Raw genomic sequence first — 19,727 nt, forward strand, 5'->3', positions numbered from 1 at the left:
ATTGAAAAGAACAGTGCTTTTCTTTCAAAAATAAGGACATTTCAAAGTGACCCCAAACTTTTGAATGGTCGTGTATTTTAATTGTAGTTTTCTCTGAAGGCATTTGATATAATAAACGCATTGCAATGTAATATTACACGCCTACAACTCCCATGAGCACCTGCATAAACATTCTAACAACATGTTAGAATTGTTTAGAACCTTCGTTAACGGCTCAGATAAAATCAGTGATACGGTAACCTGCGGTTAATGAACGAAGCAACAAAGTTGCTGACGACTGACAAGCGCACTATGTGGCGGCATATAGCTGGAGTTTCAAACCCTGCTGCTCAGGAAAAAAGGGGCAGAGATGATCAGGGCCGGAGCAGCATTCTAAAATCACCGAGGTCCATGATGCGCAAAGCGCACTTCGAAAAATGTTCGACATATTTAACCCTTTGATGCAAAACATATGCCCACCCCTTCTAATGCACAACATGGGTCAAAAATGACTCGCATTCATTTTCCAGGTTATTTCATGCTGACTGAGTTTTTCTTTGCTCTATCTTTTGAAATCAATTTATTTTATGATAGAATATTCCAAGTATTCTTTGTTTTTAATTACCACAAATCATTAATTTAATTTTTTCTTTCCTACTTTATGAACAAAAATACTTTTTATATTACTACACATGGGTCATCCAAGTGTGCTTTAAAATGAAACGTCTTAATACTATAATAATAATTTGTTTCAAGTAATTACTTTAGCAGTGAATGGGGCCAGTTATTTATTTATTAACTATGTCGTTAGCTAAGCCAACTACAATAAAATTAGCTAACTAAAGTAGAATATGTCGACAGCTCGGTAGCTAATAGTAATTACTTGTAACTTTCTGACAAGTAATCTACTCACTCTCAAGGGAACCTAAACGTGATCAATTTTTTTTCTAAGGTAATGTTAGAACAATTGAAAAACATTACTTGCATGTATTAGATGAGCAAAGGGCGCTGTGCTGAGCTGTGAAATGTCTGACACAAGCACAATTCACAGTTCCCACCAAACGCTGGAGTAAATGCATGCGGGTCGGTTCTGACCCATGTGTGTAAACTTGATGTAGAATTACAAAAGCTGTGCTTGTTCATAACTTAAGAAAGGAAAAAATAAAAATGATGATTTGTGCTAAACAAAAACAAGATATTTGGAAAAGTAAATGACAAAATGAATTTATTTCAAAAGTATTTCACAGAAACACTCAGCCATACATGAAATAACCTGGAAAATGAATGCAGGTCGTTTTTGACCCATGTTGCGCATTAGTAGGGTAGTGATACAAAAAAGGTTTTTATTCAAAAAGTAAGAAAGGAAAAAATAAAATAAGGATGTATGATGAAAACAAGTTAATTGAGGAATACCTTGAATACTGAATGATGGAATTAATTTATTGCAAAGATATAGAAGATAAAAACTCAGCCGGGTCACTTTTGACCCATGTTTTGCATCAAAGGGTTAAATGAGAGGGGTGAATTACACATCACGCAAGAGATCTATTCCTGAAATTACTTTTAATGGTGTTTGAACTGAATATCATCAGTTCTGAAAAAGAAATCATGTATGTGGCAAGAGTAAGAATAATTTAAGTTTGTTTAATGGTTTGATCTGGCCCAAGCAATAAGGACAAACGATACCCAACCATGTAGCCTGTGGAACTGAGATACATTAACAATCTGGCATCCGTTACACCGACACAAAAAAATTCTGGGAAAAAAAATCAGTATACACCACCATGTTTTAAGCAAAGTTATCGAAGGCAAACATAAGTTGAAACTTTCCACTCTATTGCTTTGGCTTATCGAATGATTTATTTTTAAAATCACAAACAAGGCAGGCGACAACTGCGCTGCTGCACATGTAGTCCGGAGTAAACCTGAAAAGTAAACCCGATCTGCTCAGAGAGTCATATGAACTCCTCTTGAGCCTCTTTCAAGATATTGAATATAGGGTTTTGATGGCGCATCCTATATGGAAAGCCACTAGAGGCAAAACATGGCGACGTTCACATTACACCACAGGTTCCTGAATGTGGTCCTGGAATGCACCATTTTCCCCTGGTTCAGCTATAATCAGCTAATTAACTAATTATACAACAGTTCAGTAATATGCAGACTCACTAATTTGATTGGCTGAGCAGCGTTCCATTAGTGCCTATGTTTAGTATAACCGAACTGGGACGTTACCCCTTTTCGACCCACAGAGAACGGATTCTGTTCTTGTTCAAAGAAACCTGAATGAAATTGGTTCAAGAACCTGTTCGCTGTTGGTCGAAAAGACGTACCTACTCATTCGTAAGGTTTTTTTTTTGGTAGGCTGTAGCCACGATGTCATCATGTTGTCCGAATCAGTGTAACGCATCTCTAATAACCCAGGACGGAACAGTACCATCTTGTGTGTGTGTGTGTGTTTGTATTATTTACCAGCTGGGGGGGCTGTATCATGAAATACCATGACCGAGGTCTTCAAAATACTGACCGAGGCCTCTGGGCCAAGTTCACAGTATTTCGCGATACGGACCGACCTTAAGCTGGGAAATAATATATTTATTTTTTCATCTCATCTCATCTCATCTCATCTCATCTCATTATCTCTAGCTGCTTTATCTTGTTCTACAGGGTCGCAGGCAAGCTGGAGCCTATCCCAGCTGACTACGAAGTTCGAAAATGTAAATTTAACAGCTTCATGAAAGTGCGCTGATGGTTACTATGGAAACCCCGTGTCTCCTGCACTGCGTTCCTCCCCCGAGTCGCGCGTGCGCTCATTCGCTTTTGTGTTCTTGGTCTCAGTATCAGGTGTTTGCCATAACAACCAGGTCCCAAGAGTGCGCACAACGCACTCCGTGAGCACACACGGCCGCTTAAGCTGCGCCAGACTCAAGTGCACCAGATTCAAGTGCGCAAAGGTGTGACAGTTGAGTGTTTACCTGCTGCGTGACCACAATCTTGAGCTCGTGTGTGTATCGCCATGCATCACCGCCAAAATGCCTCATTTTCATCGGTAACCCATCACCAAGCATCATGAGCTGTATTGTGACCGTAGCTTAATGAGGCGGATGTGACGTTGGATGCAACCCAGCAATTGTACCATACTATGAGTAAAAATGAGCTTCAACTTGAAAAAAAAATTGCGGCCCACTACCGTAGCTGAGAAACACTGGTTTAAGTCACATTAGACAAAATCAGCTAATTCAGTAAGCAAAAAATCTCATCTCTAGCCGCTTTATCCTGTTCTACAGGGTCGCAGGCAAGCTGGAGCCTATCCCAGCTGACTACAGGCGAAAGGCGGGGTACACCCTGGACAAGTCGCCAGGTCATCACAGGGCTGACACATAGACACAGACAACCATTCACACCCACATTCACACCTACGCTCAATTTAGAGTCACCAGTTAACCTAACCTGCATGTCTTTGGACTGTGGGGGAAACCGGAGCACCCAGAGGAAACCCACGCGGACACGGGGAGAACATGCAAACTCCGCACAGAAAGGCCCTCATCGGCCACGGGGCTCGAACCCGGACCTTCTTGCTGTGAGGCGACAGCGCTAACCACTACACCACCATGCCGCCCCAAATAGGGTAATTAAAAAGGAAAAAAAAAAAGACAAACAAAGACATCATTGTCAATCTTTTGCAGCTGATTGATTTTTTTTTTTGTATTGGACATTTATTCCAATACATTTATTGATGTAAATGTGGCTTAATCTAATAAAATATGTATACATTTGCATACTTCCTCAACCCAAATATCTAGCCTTTGGCTACTTTTATCATTAAAATATTAATTTCAGAGTAGTGTAGTGGTTAGCACTGTCACCTCCTGGGAATGAAGGTTCTGGGTTCAAGCCCAGTGGTTGATGGAGACCTTTCTGTGTGGAGTGTGCATGTTCTCCCTGTGCCTGTGTGGGTTTCCTCCGGATGTTCTGGTTTCCCCCACAGTCCAGAGACATGCAGGTTATGCTAATTGGTGGCTTTAAATTGACTGTCGGTGTGACTCATTGCTTGTCTTTATGTGTCAGCCCTGTGATGACCTGGAAATTTGTCCATTGTGTACCCCGCCTTTTGCCCATAGTCAGCTGGGATAGGCTCCAGCTTGCTTGTGACCCTGCCCAGGATAAGCAGTTACAGATAATGGATGGTTCTGAACAAAGAAAAATTATGTACCACTCTCAGGCATGCAGTTTGTCATGTTTATTAATGAAATTGACATGTAAAGCATAACAATGTGCAATGTGCTATCTATTGGAGGAAACAAGATTTTCATCGGGCGGCACGGTGGTGTAGTGGTTAGTGCTGTCGCCTCACAGCAAGAAGGTCCAGGTTCGAGCCCCGTGGCCGGCGAGGGCCTTTCTGTGCGGAGTTTGCATGTTCTCCCCGTGTCTGCGTGAGTTTCCTCCGGGTGCTCCGGTTTCCCCCACAGTCCAAAGACATGCAGGTTAGGTTAACTGGTGACTCTAAATTGACCGTAGGTGTGAATGTGAGTGTGAATGGTTGTCTGTGTCTATGTGTCAGCCCTGTGATGACCTGGTGACTTGTTCAGGGTGTACCCCGCCTTTCGCCCGTAGTCAGCTGGGATAGGCTCCAGCTTGCCTGCGACCCTGTAGAAGGATAAAGCGGCTAGAGATAATGAGATGAGATGAGATGAGAAGATTTTCATCGATATATGACATGATGTGGTAAGTGGGCGGAGCTTAAGCCTTCTTCAAAGGTTCAGCTATTGGTCATGAGTGAACAAAACAGTCAAATAAACCTGCTAAGTTTTGACTTGTAGACATGGATGCACTTAATCCAAAGATCTGAAAAATAAATTATTGATGTGACCAAAATAATTTCTGCTTTAAATGTCTTATGTTGTCTGATGACTTTTCCATGTCAGGTGCTGGAGAGCGATCGTCCTGAGCCCGTGTTTGGTATCTGTATGGGGAACCAGATCATGGCTTTGGCTGCTGGTGCTCAGTCATACAAACTGCCCATGGGAAACAGGTAATGGACATGTTGGGAGTGTGACAGTAACCGCGTTAGTTTATGAGATTACTTTGTCTTTCCATCTCTTAGATGAATGTGTTTTGTCTCTTTGGAAACTACACAGTCATCAGTTTTGCTCAGACACTGAACACTCGGCCTGTCCCTTGTCTGTATGTGTAGAGGCCAGAACCAGCCTGTGCTGAATGTGAGGACAGGACAAGCCTTCATCACTGCTCAGAATCATGGCTATGGTATAGACAGCAAGTCTCTGCCGCTAGGCTGGAGTCCACTCTTCATCAATGCAAACGATGAAACCAATGAGGTCTGGTCTCTACCGTACACATAAAAAAAAAAGTTATCAACCAATTGATTTCTCTTGGACTAAAATTTGAGATGTTTAGCTTAACACTTCATATCGGTGCTAATCATTATTTAAGAATTATTCACCTCAGGCTCAGTGAATATCGGTGATTATTTTACCTACAGGCCTCTTTGTCCATGGAATAAAAACATGTATTCTATTCCCTTCATGTAGGTTTATTGATGGCATGCAATATTGTTATCATATCGCTTATCATCCACGTCACTCTACCCAATGGAGAATGAGTGTGCAATATTGTTATAATATTGCATGTTGTCAAGACAACACAATGTCACACATCAGAGCTCATGCAAAGATCCAATGACAAAACTTTTCTGCTGCACATGCGTAGAATCATTTCTTTGTCGGCCAGGAAAGAGAGAAGACGTAGCTAATCCAGTGCGACTGCTAGGATTACATATGCTATAATTAAGCACTAAATACAGTAAATAAACGGAAAACTGAAACTGAAGACGGACTGAACACCCGAAAGGCTACCAAAACTTCATTAGATATTCTTCACACATATTTACAAGAGAAAAAAACATACCAATGGACATCGAAAAACTGGAAAAGAGACACGTCAGAGATGTAAAACTTCCACGCTAGTGAATGACTGTGACAATTTGTAAACAAACATGGCTGCAAGGTTTGCTTCATTAAAAGCGGAAGATTTTGAGAGAATTTTGGCGGCCGGGTCACTCCGTTGTGTGTATTTGTCGATGTTGATTTTAAAAGTAACTCAGTAAATTACACAAGGAAATGAATACTTAAGTCTGGGTGAAAATGCTGTGGCAAGCATGCGTGGAAGAAGAGTCTGGAGACAGAAATCTTAGTTTCTTGGTTGTTAGCCTGTGCTACTGATGAATGCTACACCAGCTGTAGGTGACTTCACTGCCGCGCTAACAGTGCCAACTTGTGGGTAAGCTAGCATGAGAATGCTGATACGCTGATATGAAGAGAGCGTGTATGTATTATAATAATAATATTGGCTGGATTTTTTTTTTCATGGTATATCAGATATATTCCATTCAGCTAGCATGCTATTGAAGTCATCTTCAACTTGTTCAATATCATGCTAGCTGAATGGAATATATCTGATATACCACTCCAAGCCATCCATCCATCCATTATCTGTAGCTGCTTATCCTGTTCTACAGGGTCACAGGCAAGCTGGAGCCTATCCCAGCTGGCTATGGGTGAGACGCAGGGTACACCCTGGACAAGTCACCAGGTCATCACAGGGCTGACATATAGAGAGACGCAACCATTCACACTCACAGTCAATTTAGAGTCACCAATTAGCCTAACCTGCATGTCTTTGCACTGTGGGGGAAACCGAAGCACCTGGAGGAAACCCACACAGAAAGGCCCTCGTCGGCCGCTGGGCTCAAACCCAGAACCTTCTTGCCGTGAAGCGACAGTGCTAACCACTACACCACTGTGCCGCCCCGAAGTCAAGGTTATTATTCATCGATATTCACTGAGCCTGATGTGGATAATTGTTTTAGTACAAATACACAGATGGTTATTTAAATAAAATAATTATTATTAAAAAATAATATGAAAAATCATTCATTACAAACTTTAAAATCGGCATACAGATGTTACAAAGGCACGCTGCAGACTTGTATCACTTGTCTAAGGCAAGTCACATAAAATACTTTGTTTTGAAATCGATAAAATAAATCACAATTCCATCTTGCCTTTGAATAGTTTTAGACCACACTTCGTAGCATCTTTAGTGCTTTTAGGAACAGCACTTACAGTGACAAAGTGATTCGCCGCCATTTTGCCGAGTTGTTCAAGGTGATTATCGAGAAATAGTCCAAATTTCTAGGCCAATCAGCATCCACGATTTTCTATAATCACCTCTGTATTTAGAGTAATATATTTTAAACCTTTTTTTAGCTCTCAAGTACGGAAGCCGCGAGAGGCCCTTCATATAATCTTTTTTTTATTCACCTTGTTATCCCGAGATAACGACATAATTAATTCAGGATGTCGAGAAAACAACACAACTAATTCGAGATCTCGAGAAAACAAAACCGTTATTCCGAGATAACAACATAATTAATTCAGGATGTCGAGAAAACAACACAACTAATTTGAGATCTCGAGAAAACAAAACAATTATTCCGTGATCTCGAGAAAACAAAACAATTATTTCACGATCTCGAGAAAACAGCTGAGATTTCTAGCAGAGCTGCGCCCCCTGTGGGTCAGACAACGAAGACTTAGAAATTGGCGGACATGTAACAGAGCAGAAACAGAGCAGAAATGGCTTTTTACGATGCCTTGAGAGAGAGCCGGGCCAGTCTTCTGCGGAGGTGCCGCGGACTAATTTTGAAATTATCCCTTATTAAAAGACTTAATGCAATCTCTCCCTGTGTCAACCCCTGATCAAAATATTGCCTTATTAGGTGATCGATTATTCCAGACATTCTAATGACCAAAGTTGCGTCTATACAGAATGAGAAATAGCCCCAAAGTCAGCATATCACAAGTCTCTTGGCGCACCTGAATGAACCATTTCTCAGCTGTTTACTCGAGATCATGAAATAACGGTTTTGTTTTCTCGAGATCTCGAATTAGTTGTGCTGTTTTCTTGAGATCCTGAATTAATTATGTCGTTATCTCGGAATAACGGTTTTGTTTTCTCGAGATCTCAAATTAGTTGTGTTGTTTTCTCGAGATCCTGAATTAATTATGTCGTTATCTCGGAATAACGGTTTTGTTTTCTCGAGATCTCGAATTAGTTGTGTTGTTTTCTTGAGATCCTGAATTAATTATGTCGTTATCTCGGGATAACAAGGTGAATAAAAAAAAGGATTATATGAAGGGCCTCTCTCGGCTTCCGTACTCAAGAAACTAAAAGTGTTTAGGATCTGACATTTGGTTCTTGCTTCTCATTTGTTGTCTTCACTGTTGTTCTACAATGTTGAAAATAGTCAAAATACAGAAAAACCTATGACTGAGTCAGGGTGTCCAAAATTGACTGGTACTGTATCTATACAGTACTGTGCGAAAGTCTTAGCCCCCTATTTTATTTTATTTTATTTTTTTCATGCAAACTTTGTTACAGATTTCTATTTTATGACTTTTACATTATCAAGTCAGTTTAGGGTTCCAAACATTTGTTTTTCAGCACAAAATTAAATGCTACAGGAAAAAAAAAAAAAAACCAAAAAAACCCAACTGTTTGTATCTGAGCAGCATATTACATAAGAGAGCACTTTTCAGATTAAAAAAGAAAACATAATGAAGGCTGCTGGGTTTTGGTGCAAAATGAAGAAGCAAGTGTGACAGTCAAAGTGTCCAGAAGAACTGTGGCTGGTTCTGTAAGATGCTCAGAAAACCTACAGATCATTTCCACATAAAACTGCACGCACTGGACCTGAGACTACTGTTTTTTTTTTTAAGCAAAGGGTTGTCTCACAACAAACATTGACTTTGTTTAATTTATTATGACTATATATATATATATATATATATATATATATATATATATATATATATGTGTGTGTGTGTGTGTGTGTGTGTGTGTACTATTTTGTTAGCATTTATTTTTTTTTTGGACATGCCTTTTCTTCAATTAGGGCATCATGCATAACACTAAGCCAATCTTCACGGCGCAGTTTCATCCAGAAGCTAAAGGTGGCCCCACTGATACAGAGGTACTACAGCTGCTGATTGATTGATTAGTTTTATTTCAGATGTCATGCATGAATATCTGTTGTAATTCCATCCCAACCTTTCATTTCATGCACTGCGTCAAATGCCATTAAATTACGCCGTGCTTGTTCAGAGATGACACGATCACCTCCAGCTCAGGATGCATTAATGTTCATGTCGATGCACTGTTTTTTTTTTTTCATTAATTTGTCTTCATCTCTCGATTGTTTCTGTGCAGTACCTCTTTGATGCATTCCTGTCTCTGATAAAGAAAGGGGAAAACAGCAGCATTGTGTCTGTGATGCCAAAGAAACCTGCAGTTCCAGCCAGAGTCCAGGTGAGGGCACCACAGTCACACGCATAGAGTAGGTCAACGAGCGAGAAAGAGACATGGATGTGCAATACAGTAGATCACCTTCACAGTGTACAGTCAAAGTGCAGAACAGGTTTTGCTTCAGGTGTAAATCTGAGAATGTATGTGTTGTGCAAATGTTGTCACCTTTTTGCAGGTGTCTAAAGTGTTGGTGCTCGGCTCTGGTGGGCTGTCCATCGGCCAGGCCGGTGAGTTTGACTACTCAGGCTCACAAGCTGTGAAAGCCATGAAGGTAAAACCAACAGAGCATACCATACATCACAGTGAATCTCATGTCCATTCAACTGTAAAGCAAAATTGATACTTTTAGTCCATGTGCTTTTTGAATTGGCTTAGTTTTGCACTGCAAATCACTGAATTATCTCATCTCATTATCTCTAGCCGCTTTATCCTGTTCTACAGGGTCGCAGGCAAGCTGGAGCCTATCCCAGCTGACTACGGGCGAAAGGCGGGGTACACCCTGGACAAGTCGCCAGGTCATCACAGGGCTGACACATAGACACAGACGACCATTCACATTCACACCTACGGTCAATTTAGAGTCACCAGTTAACCTAACCTGCATGTCTTTGGACTGTGGGGGAAACCGGAGCACCCAGAGGAAACCCACGCGGACACGGGGAGAACATGCAAACTCCGCACAGAAAGGCCCTCATCGGCCACGGGGCTTGAACCCGGACCTTCTTGCTGTGAGGCGACAGCGCTAACCACTACACCACCGTGCTGCCCCCACTGCATTATCATTTCAGTTAAATAAAAAATGAGCTGAGGACTGGGTAGAGCAGTCCTTCTAAATCTGGGGGAAAAAGCTGTTACAGAACCTGGTGGTCCTGCACCGAATGTTGTGGAGCCTCTTTCCAGAGGCCAGGAAGAAGAACAGTCTATAGTAATGGTGTGAGGGGTCAGTGATGATGTTTCTGACTCGGGACATGCTGCGCTTAGGTGCGGTGTCCTGAATGGAGGGAAGAGAAGTCCCAATGATTTTCTCCGCTGTCCTCAGCACTCTCCTCACATTCTTCCAGTCAGAGGCACTGCAGCCTCCACACCACACAAAGATGCAGCTGGTTAGAACACTCTCTATGGTGCTTCTGTAGAATGTAGTGAGGATGGGCGGGAGAAGGTGGGCTCTCCTCAACCTACGCAGGAAGTGCAGACACTGCTGTGCCTTCTTGACCAGTGACGCGGTGTTCACAGACCAGGTGAAGTTGTCTGTGATGTGCACCCCTAGGAACCTGGTGCTCTTGACCACCTCCACAGCTGTGTTGTTGATGAGAAGTGGATTGTGGCTGAGCTGGTTCTTCCTAGAGTCGACAATGATCTCTTTGGTTTTGTCCACGTTAGGATCAAGTTGTTTTCTCTTCACCAGCCCACCAGCTGCTCCACCTCCTATCTGTTGGCCAGGTCGTTGTCGTCCCTGATGAGGCCCACCACTGTTGTGTCATCTGCAAATTTCACAATGTGGTTGCTGGCAGCCCTGGGGACGCAGTCGTGTGTCATCAGAGTGTACAGCAGAGGGCTCAGGACACAGCCCAGAGGGGAGCCTGTGCTGAGGGTGATGACATTGGAGGTGTTCTGTCCGACCTGCACTGACTGTGGTCTTTCAGTGAAGAAGACTAGCAGCCAGTTGCACAGGGGGGTGCTGAAGCCCAGGGGACCCAGTTTGTTCACCAGATGCTGTGGAATGATGGTATTAAACGCTGAACTGAAGTCCAGGAACAGCATCTGCACATGAGTGTTCTTCTCCTCCAGGTGTGTAAGGCTCAGGTGAAGAGCGGAAGAGATGGTGTCCTCAGTGGAGCGGTTTGGCCGGTAGGCAAACCGGAAGGGGTCGAACGTGGGAGAGAGCCTGGAGGTGATGTGCTCCTTTAACAGCCTCTCAAAGCACACTCACATAATGGGAGTGAGTGCGACGGGCCGGTAGTCATTGAGTGATGTGATTTGAGGTTTTTTTGGCACTGGGATGATGGTGGCAGTCTTGAAACATGATGGGACTTTGGCTTGATCCAGTGAGGTGTTGAAAATGTCCAGCTGATCTGCACATTCCCTAAGCACCCAACCAGGAATATTATCAGGGCCCGGGGCCTTCCGTGTGTTGACTCTCCTCAGAATCCTCTGCACCTCAGCTGTATCAAGACAGAATGCCTTTTCATCCTGATGTGGAACAGCTTTCACTGCAGGAGTGCTATTTAGTGCCTCAAACCTCCCAAAGAAGTTATTGAGTTCATTGAGGAAGTCCACGTCATCATCACACTCGGGAGAGGCCATCCTGTAGTTTGTGATAGCCTGTATGCCTTGCCACATATCCCTGGTGTTAGCGGCATCGTGGAAAAAGTCCTGGATTTTTTGATTCTGAACGTGCTTTGCTAGTCTGATGGCATGGTTCAAGTTGGCTCTCGCTGTTCCCAGGGTCTTCTCGTCACCAGACTTGAAGGCTGAGTTCCGTGCCTTTACCAGGGTTTTTGGCTGGCCTGGGTGGTGATGTTTTTCATGGCACTGACATCCTCCATGTACGTATTTGTTGATGTAACTGACACAGACATGGCATATTCCATCCATGGATCCATCCATTATCTGTAACCACTTATCCTGTCCTACAGGGTCGCAAGCAAGCTGGAGCCTATCCCAGCTGACTATGGGGTACACCCTGGACAAGTTGCCAGGTCATCGCAGGGCTAACACAGACAACCATTCACACTCACGGTCAATTTAGAGCCACCAATTAGCCTAACCTGCATGCCTTTGGACTGTGGGGGAAACCGGAGCACCCAGAGGAAACCCACGCAGACAGCATGCAAACTCCAGACAGAAAGGCCCTCATCAGCCGCTGGGATTGAACCCAGGACCTTCTTGCTGTGAGGCGACAGTGCTAACCACTACACCACCATGCCGCCCCATGGCATACTCATCTATGTTGATATGAACATTATAAGTGGCAGCTTCCTTGAACATGTCCCAGTCCGTGCACTCAAAACAGTCCTGTAGTGCCTCCATAGCCCCCTCAGACCACACCCTCACCTGCCTCACTGTAGGTTTTCCTCTGATCAGCAAGGGCTTATATGCAGGGATTAGTTTAACGGATAAATGGTCAGAAGAGCAAAGGTGGGGGCGGGGGGCTGCTCTGAATGCATCCTTCATGTTTTTGTAGGCCATGTCTAATGGTGTTCACTCCCCTGGTTGCACAATTCACATGCTGGTGAAAATGAGGGAGAACTGACTTCATGTTGGCCTGGTTAAAATCCCCAGCCACAATGAAAAAGCCCTCAGTGTAAGCAGATTGCAGCTCACTGATAGTCTGGTAGAGAACACTCATAGCCTCCTTTTTGTCCGCGCTGGGGGGCACGTACACAGAAGTGATGGAAAATAAAGTAAACTCCCTGGGTAGATAGAATGGTCTACAGTTTACAGTCAAAAGCTCAATGTCCGGTGAGCAATGGTTTGAGACAAACTTAGCATTTTTACACCAATTGTTGATATAAATACACAAACCACCCCCTCGAGATTTACCATTTAGTGCACAGCTCCTGTGGGCATGAAATGTAGCTAGCCCCTCGACGCTGACAACATTGTCCAGGATTGATGAGTTAAGCCATGTCTCTGTCAGAATTATTGTGCAGCAGTTCCTCATTTCTCATTTTGTTGTTCATTTCAGCTGCAAGTGATCTATTTTGTTCTCCAGGGAGCGAAAGTTAGCGAGGAAGATGGATGGAAGTGGTGTTTTATAGGGGTTAGCTTTTAGCTTAGCAGTTAGCCCCCTCCGACAGCTGCACTTCCGCCTTTGGTCACACCACCTCTGCTTGCTCCTCTGTCATCTTATGCTGCTAGGGGAGTTTGCTGCACCGTAGGCCCCTGAGTCTTGCCAGCATAGCACTCCAGTGCTACACAAACACTCCTGAGTAGCCATGTCTACGAAGCTGAAGTCACTGGACGAACGTAATTCCAGCAAGTGCTGGTGACTATATACTAACTTACTGAAAGTGTTGACTATTACTGACATCCTAGGCGGCGTATTATGATTGGAAAGACCGTAACTGTCGCGAGCCCATGCAGCCGCAGCCAAACAGGGCACTGCCATTCATCAGTAGTGTTAGCAAAGGCCAATGCTAGTGCAGTGTCAAGGCAGTGCTATCAAGAGCAAGTAGCACAGGCTAGCGACCAAGAAATTAAGATATCTATTTCCAGATTCTTCTTCCACGCATGCTCAGAACAGTATTTTTCACTCAGGGAAATGAATTCTTAAGTCTGTGTAATTTACTTAGTTACTTTTAAAATCAACATCAACAGCGACACACAATGGAGCGAGCTGGCAGCCAAAATTCTCTCAAAATCTTCCGTATTCAACAAAGCAAACCTGGAAGAAGTTTTACGTGGCCAATATGCCTCTTTTCCAGTTTTTTGATGTACGCTGGTATGTTTTTCTGTTGTAAATATGTGTGAAAAATATCTAATGAAGTTTTGGTTGCACTTTTGGGTGTTCAACACGTCTTTTAGTTTCAGTTGTAGGTTTGTTTATTTATTTAGTGCTTAATTATAGCATAGCTAATCCTAGCAGTAGCACTGGATTAGCCTTGTCTGTACTCTTTCCCGGCGAACACAGAAATGATTATGTGATGCACAGTAGAAAAGTTTTGTCACTGGATATTTGCATCAGCTCCGACATGTGACGTCATGTTGTCTTGACAACGTGCAATACGGTAACAATATTGAACGCTCATTCTCCATTGGGTAGAGTGATGTAATGCATGTAGAATAAGCAATATGCTAACCATATTGCATGCCATCAAACTAAATGAATGAAACCTGCTACAAGGGAATAGACTGCATGTTTTTATTACATGAAAAAGTGTCCTGGATGTGTAATAATGTACAATAGCAGGAATGCACGTGACTTCACCATAGACGGAAGTAAAACAGCCCTAATGCTGCGAAAACACAGAATCAAATTGTGAACCGAAGTGAATCGTGAACTGGGTGAATCGTTACATGCCTACACAGCACCATGTTACACAGGATGCATGAAGAGAACATGCGCAACCTGCATCTTTATTCCTCATGTTTTCATGATTCGAGTCAGTTTTTTTCCAAGAATTCATCTTGGAGGCCCACTGAGCAGTGAAACCATCCGAGTTAAGGAGCAGATTAAAGACTGACCCAGTGGTCGATCGCAGTATCCGTAATTAGTATAAATGGCGATACCAACTCATGAGATGTGTAAATAAATGACAATATCTTCTGTAAGTACTGATATTGTGGCATTTTTTCTGTGTTTACAGAACAGACATATTAGCTTAATGTGTGAGTGATAAATACATCAATGTTAAACACCCACACAATCAAACTGTGAGACAAGGTGCCGCTGGCATTGCTTATATATACTGTATATACATACATACACACACACACACACCCATCCATCCATTATCTGTAGACGTTTATCCTGTTCTACAGGGTTGCAGGCAAGCTGGAGCCTATTCTAGCTGACTATGGGGTACACCCTGGACATGTTGCCAGATCATCGCAGGGCTTTTATATATATATATGGGCGGCACGGTGGTGTAGTGGTTATCGCTGTCGCCTCACAGCAAGAAGGTCTGGGTTCGAGCCCCGTGGCCGGCGAGGGCCTTTCTGTGCGGAGTTTGCATGTTTTCCCCGTGTCCACGTGGGTTTCCTCCGGGTGCTCCGGTTTCCCCCACAGTCCAAAGACATGCAGGTTAGGTTAACTGGTGACTCTAAATTGACCGTAGGTGTGAATGGTTGTCTGTGTCTATGTGTCAGCCCTGTGATGACCTGGCGACTTGTCCAGGGTGTACCCCGCCTTTCGCCCGTAGTCAGCTGGGATAGGCTCCAGCTTGCCTGCGACCCTGTAGAAGGATAAAGCAGCTAGAGATAATAATATATATATATATATATATATATACAGTATCGGGGGAATATTCTGACACAGTGAAGGAAATATCATCTGTGTATCATAATAGTTACTTTGTCCTGAAATGCTCAATTTGGTATAGTTTGGTGTATTCATATGATTTATGAGTCCAAGAATACCACTCAGTGGCAATGACCTGTGCTTCCTGGACTGCTCATTGCTCTCTGGAAGCATGCCTGAGGTAGCATATGATGTTTGTTTATTTTCAAGTGAGCAATTTGCCATCACCGGACTTTTAGTCTGGGGGAGTGTATTTTGACCCCATGTTCATGAATAACAAGAGGTGATCTTCAAGGCTTTTGCCACTAAAACAACCCAATCTCCTCACATTCAGTCTCTGGCGTGCTTCTCACACTTTTGGGGCATGCCTCAGGAAGCATTTGTTGCTTCATTGTTTGGTGAGAGCAGTTGGGTAGAAGGTGGTGAAAAGTGTCTTTTCAGAACAGATGCTCGCTTTTGACCAGCAGGTTTAAGAATACAAGCAGGTAAGCATCGTAGTTTCAGTTTGTAAAAGCTGTCGAAGCTGACTTTGCACACTAGCAAGAATTAGAATTTTGCAATGGGATGGTGGGAATATGACAACCTTGTTCGAAGATGTGAGACAGAGGTTCTGAGGTCAGTCAGCAATTCAAGACATAAAGATAAGAAACCTGAAAGGAATCTGCAAAAGCTAACCTACACAGCTCTTCAGAGGAGCATATCAGCAGAAAAGTAGTGTGCAGTTAGTCAATTTGGTCATTGTTGCAAACAATGCCAAGGTTGTGGGTTTAATCCAAATACTGGCTGTTTTGAATGTGGCGAAAGAAATTTGATCTTGACTTGGCTGAAAGTGCAGATGATTGAGATGGTTTGCAAGATGCCAAGAAAGTTTTTCCCTCTAAAAAGCAAGCAAGGTAGCAATTGCTGTTTTGGAGAATATGGGCATCAATCCCACACCCTCTTACATGCAAAGCAAGCACTCTACCACTTGAGCTAATTCCCCTGCTATATAGGATATTTTGTCCAGCAAACTACCACAAGCCTCCCCCCAACTTGCATTTCCTGTCCTGCTCATTGCGCTCTGGAACCATGCCTGAGTGTCCATTTGTTGTTTGTTTATTTTCATGTGAGCGATTGCCCAGAAGCGGACTTTTATTCTGGGGGAGTGTATTTTGACTCCCATCAGTCGGTGATCTTCAAGGCTTTTGCCACTAAAACAACTCGATCTCCTCACATTCAGTCTCTGGCATGCATCTCACACTTTTGGGGCATGCCTCAGGAAGCATTTGTTGCTTCATTGTTTGGTGAGAGCAGTTGGGTAGAAGGTGGTGAAAAGTGCCTTTTCAAGACAGATGCTCGCTTTTCACCATCAGGTTTAAGAATACAAGCAGGTAAACATCATATTTTCAGTTTGTAAAAGCTGTCCAAGCTGACTTTGTAGACGAGTGAGAGTTAGATTCTTACAATGTGTGGTGGGAATATGACAAGCCTGTGTAAAAATGTGAGAAGGAGTTACTGAGGTCAGTCAGCAATTCAAGAAATAAAGACAAGCAAACTGAAAGGAATCTGTGATAGCTAACCTACACAGCTCTTCAGAGGAGCACATCAACTGAAAAGTAGTGTGTGGTTAGTCAATTTGGTCATTGCTGCAAACAATGGCAAGGTTTTGGGTTTAATCCAAATACTGGCTGTTTTGAATGTGGCGAAAGAAATTTGATCTTGACTTGGCTGAAAGTGCAGATGATTGAGATGGTTTGCAAGATGCCAAGAAAGTTTTTCCCTCAAAAAAGCATGTAAGATGGCAATTGCTGTTTTGGAGATTGTGGGCATCAATCCCATGACCTCTTACATGCGAAGCAAGCACCCTACCACTTGATCTAATTCCCCTGCTGTACAGGATATTTTGTTCAGCAAACTACCACAAGCCTACCCCCGACCTGCGCTTCCTGTCCTGCTCGTTGCTTTCTGGAACCATGCCTGAGTGTCCATTTGTTGTTTGTTTATTTCCAAGTGAGCGATTGCCCAGAAGCGGACTTTTATTCTGGGGGAGTGTATTTTGACTCCCATCAGTCGGTGATCTTCAAGGCTTTTGCCACTAAAACAACCCGATCTCCTCACATTCAGTCTCTGGCATGCATCTCACACTTTTGGGGCATGCCTCAGGAAGCATTTGTTGCTTCATTGTTTGGTGAGAGCAGTTGGGTAGAAGGTGGTGAAAAGTGCCTTTTCAAGACAGATGCTCGCTTTTCACCATCAGGTTTAAGAATACAAGCAGGTTAACATCATATTTTCAGTTTGTAAAAGCTGTCCAAGCTGACTTTGTAGACGAGTGAGAGTTAGATTCTTACAATGTGTGGTGGGAATATGACAAGCCTGTGTAAAAATGTGAGAAGGAGTTACTGAGGTCAGTCAGCAATTCAAGAAATAAAGACAAGCAAACTGAAAGGAATCTGTGAAAGCTAACCTACACAGCTCTTCAGAGGAGCATATCAACTGAAAAGTAGTGTGCGGTTAGTCGATTTGGTCATTGCTGCAAACAATGGCAAGGTTTTGGGTTTAATCCAAATACTGGCTGTTTTGAATGTGGCGAAAGAAATTTGATCTTGACTTGGCTGAAAGTGCAGATGATTGAGATGGTTTGCAAGATGCCAAGAAAGGTTTTCCCTCAAAAAAGCATGCAAGATGGCAATTGCTGTTTTGGAGATTGTGGGCATCAATCCCATGACCTCTTGCATGCGAAGCAAGCACTCTACCACTTGAGCTAATTCCCCTGCTGTACAGGATATTTTGTCCAGCAAACTACCACAAGCCTACCCCCGACCTGCGCTTCCTGTCCTGCTCGTTGCTTTCTGGAACCATGCCTGAGTGTCCATTTGTTGTTTGTTTATTTCCAAGTGAGCGATTGCCCAGAAGCGGACTTTTATTCTGGGGGAGTGTATTTTGACTCCCATCAGTCGGTGATCTTCAAGGCTTTTGCCACTAAAACAACCCGATCTCCTCACATTCAGTCTCTGGCATGCATCTCACACTTTTGGGTCATGCCTCAGTAAGCATTTGTTGCTTCATTGTTTGGTGAGAGCAGTTGGGTAGAAGGTGGTGAAAAGTGCCTTTTCAAGACAGACGCTCGCTTTTCACCATCAGGTTTAAGAATACAAGCAGGTGAGCATCATATTTTCAGTTTCTAAAAGCTGTCCAAGCTGATTTTGTACATGAGTGAGAGTTAGATTCTTACAATGCATGGTGGGAATATGACAAGCCTGTGGAAAAATATGAGTCAGAGTTACTGAGGTCAGTCAGCAATTCAAGAAATAAGGACAAGCAAACTGAAAGGAATCTGTGATAGCTAACCTACGCAGCTCTTCAGAGGAGCATATCAGCAGAAAAGTAGTGTGCGGTTAGTCGATTTGGTCATTGCTGCAAACAATGCCAAGGTTTTGGGTTTAATCCAAATACTGGCTGTTTTGAATGTGGCGAAAGAAATTTGATCTTGACTTGGCTGAAAGTGCAGATGATTGAGATGGTTTGCAAGATGCCAAGAAAGTTTTTCCCTCTAAAAAGCATGCAAGGTGGCAGTTGCTGTTTTGGAGAATGTGGGCATCAATCCCACTACCGCTTACATGCGAAGCAAGCAGTCTACCACTTGAGCTAATTCCCCTCCAGAGTAACTTACTGATCGCTATCAGTATGTTGATACACAGTGCTTTGAAAAAGTATTCATACTCTGAACTTTTTCACATTTTTCCACCTTACAACCACGAACTTAAAAGTTTTTTATTGAGATTTTATGTGATAGACCAACACAGAGTAGCACATAATTGTGAAGTGAAACGAAAATGATAAATGGTCTTCAAAATTTTAAACAAATAAAAATGCGGTGTGCATTAGTATTCAGCCCTCTGTACTCTGATACCTCTAAATACAATCCAGTGCAATCCTTCAGAAGTCATCTAAGTAGTTAATAGAGTCCTATTGTGTGTAATTTACTCTCAGCATAAATACACTTGTTCTATGAAGGCCTCAGTGGTTTGTTAGAGAACACTGAAGAACAAACAGTCAAGTCAAGTTTATTTGTATAGCGCTATTAACAATAAACATTGTCGCAATGCAGCTTTACAGAATTTGAACGGCTTAAAACATGAGCTAATTTTATCCCTAATCTATCCCCAATGAGCAAGCCTGTGGTGATGGTGGCAAGGAAAAACTCCCTCAGATGACATGAGGAAGAAACCTCGAGAGGAACCAGACTCAAAAGGGAACCCATCCTCATTTGGGCAACAACAGACAAGATGACTATAACATTAACAGTTTTAACATGAAGACAGTTTCGTTGATGTTATAAACTCTTCATTGATGGAAACTTGAGTGCAAAACTGTTCATGACAACCGCAGTCCTAAAGTTAGCAAGTCAACTGTCGTCCTCAGC

The 19,727-nt window shown here is 43.0% G+C and overlaps 1 protein-coding gene across 1 annotated transcript in view; it reads left to right on the forward strand.

Moving 5' to 3' along the window:
- Window positions 1–19,727, forward strand: part of cps1 (carbamoyl-phosphate synthase 1, mitochondrial) — a 250,918-nt gene that overhangs the window by 25,713 nt on the left and 205,478 nt on the right. Inside the window, exons 9-13 of the mRNA XM_060928996.1 lie at window positions 4,905–5,011; window positions 5,174–5,315; window positions 8,954–9,031; window positions 9,268–9,366; window positions 9,539–9,634. Coding sequence (XP_060784979.1) covers window positions 4,905–5,011; window positions 5,174–5,315; window positions 8,954–9,031; window positions 9,268–9,366; window positions 9,539–9,634 — 522 coding nt within the window. The remainder of the gene's footprint in view (window positions 1–4,904; window positions 5,012–5,173; window positions 5,316–8,953; window positions 9,032–9,267; window positions 9,367–9,538; window positions 9,635–19,727) is intronic.

Source organism: Neoarius graeffei, chromosome 9 (assembly GCF_027579695.1).
Source record: "Neoarius graeffei isolate fNeoGra1 chromosome 9, fNeoGra1.pri, whole genome shotgun sequence".
Lineage (NCBI taxonomy): Eukaryota > Metazoa > Chordata > Actinopteri > Siluriformes > Ariidae > Neoarius > Neoarius graeffei.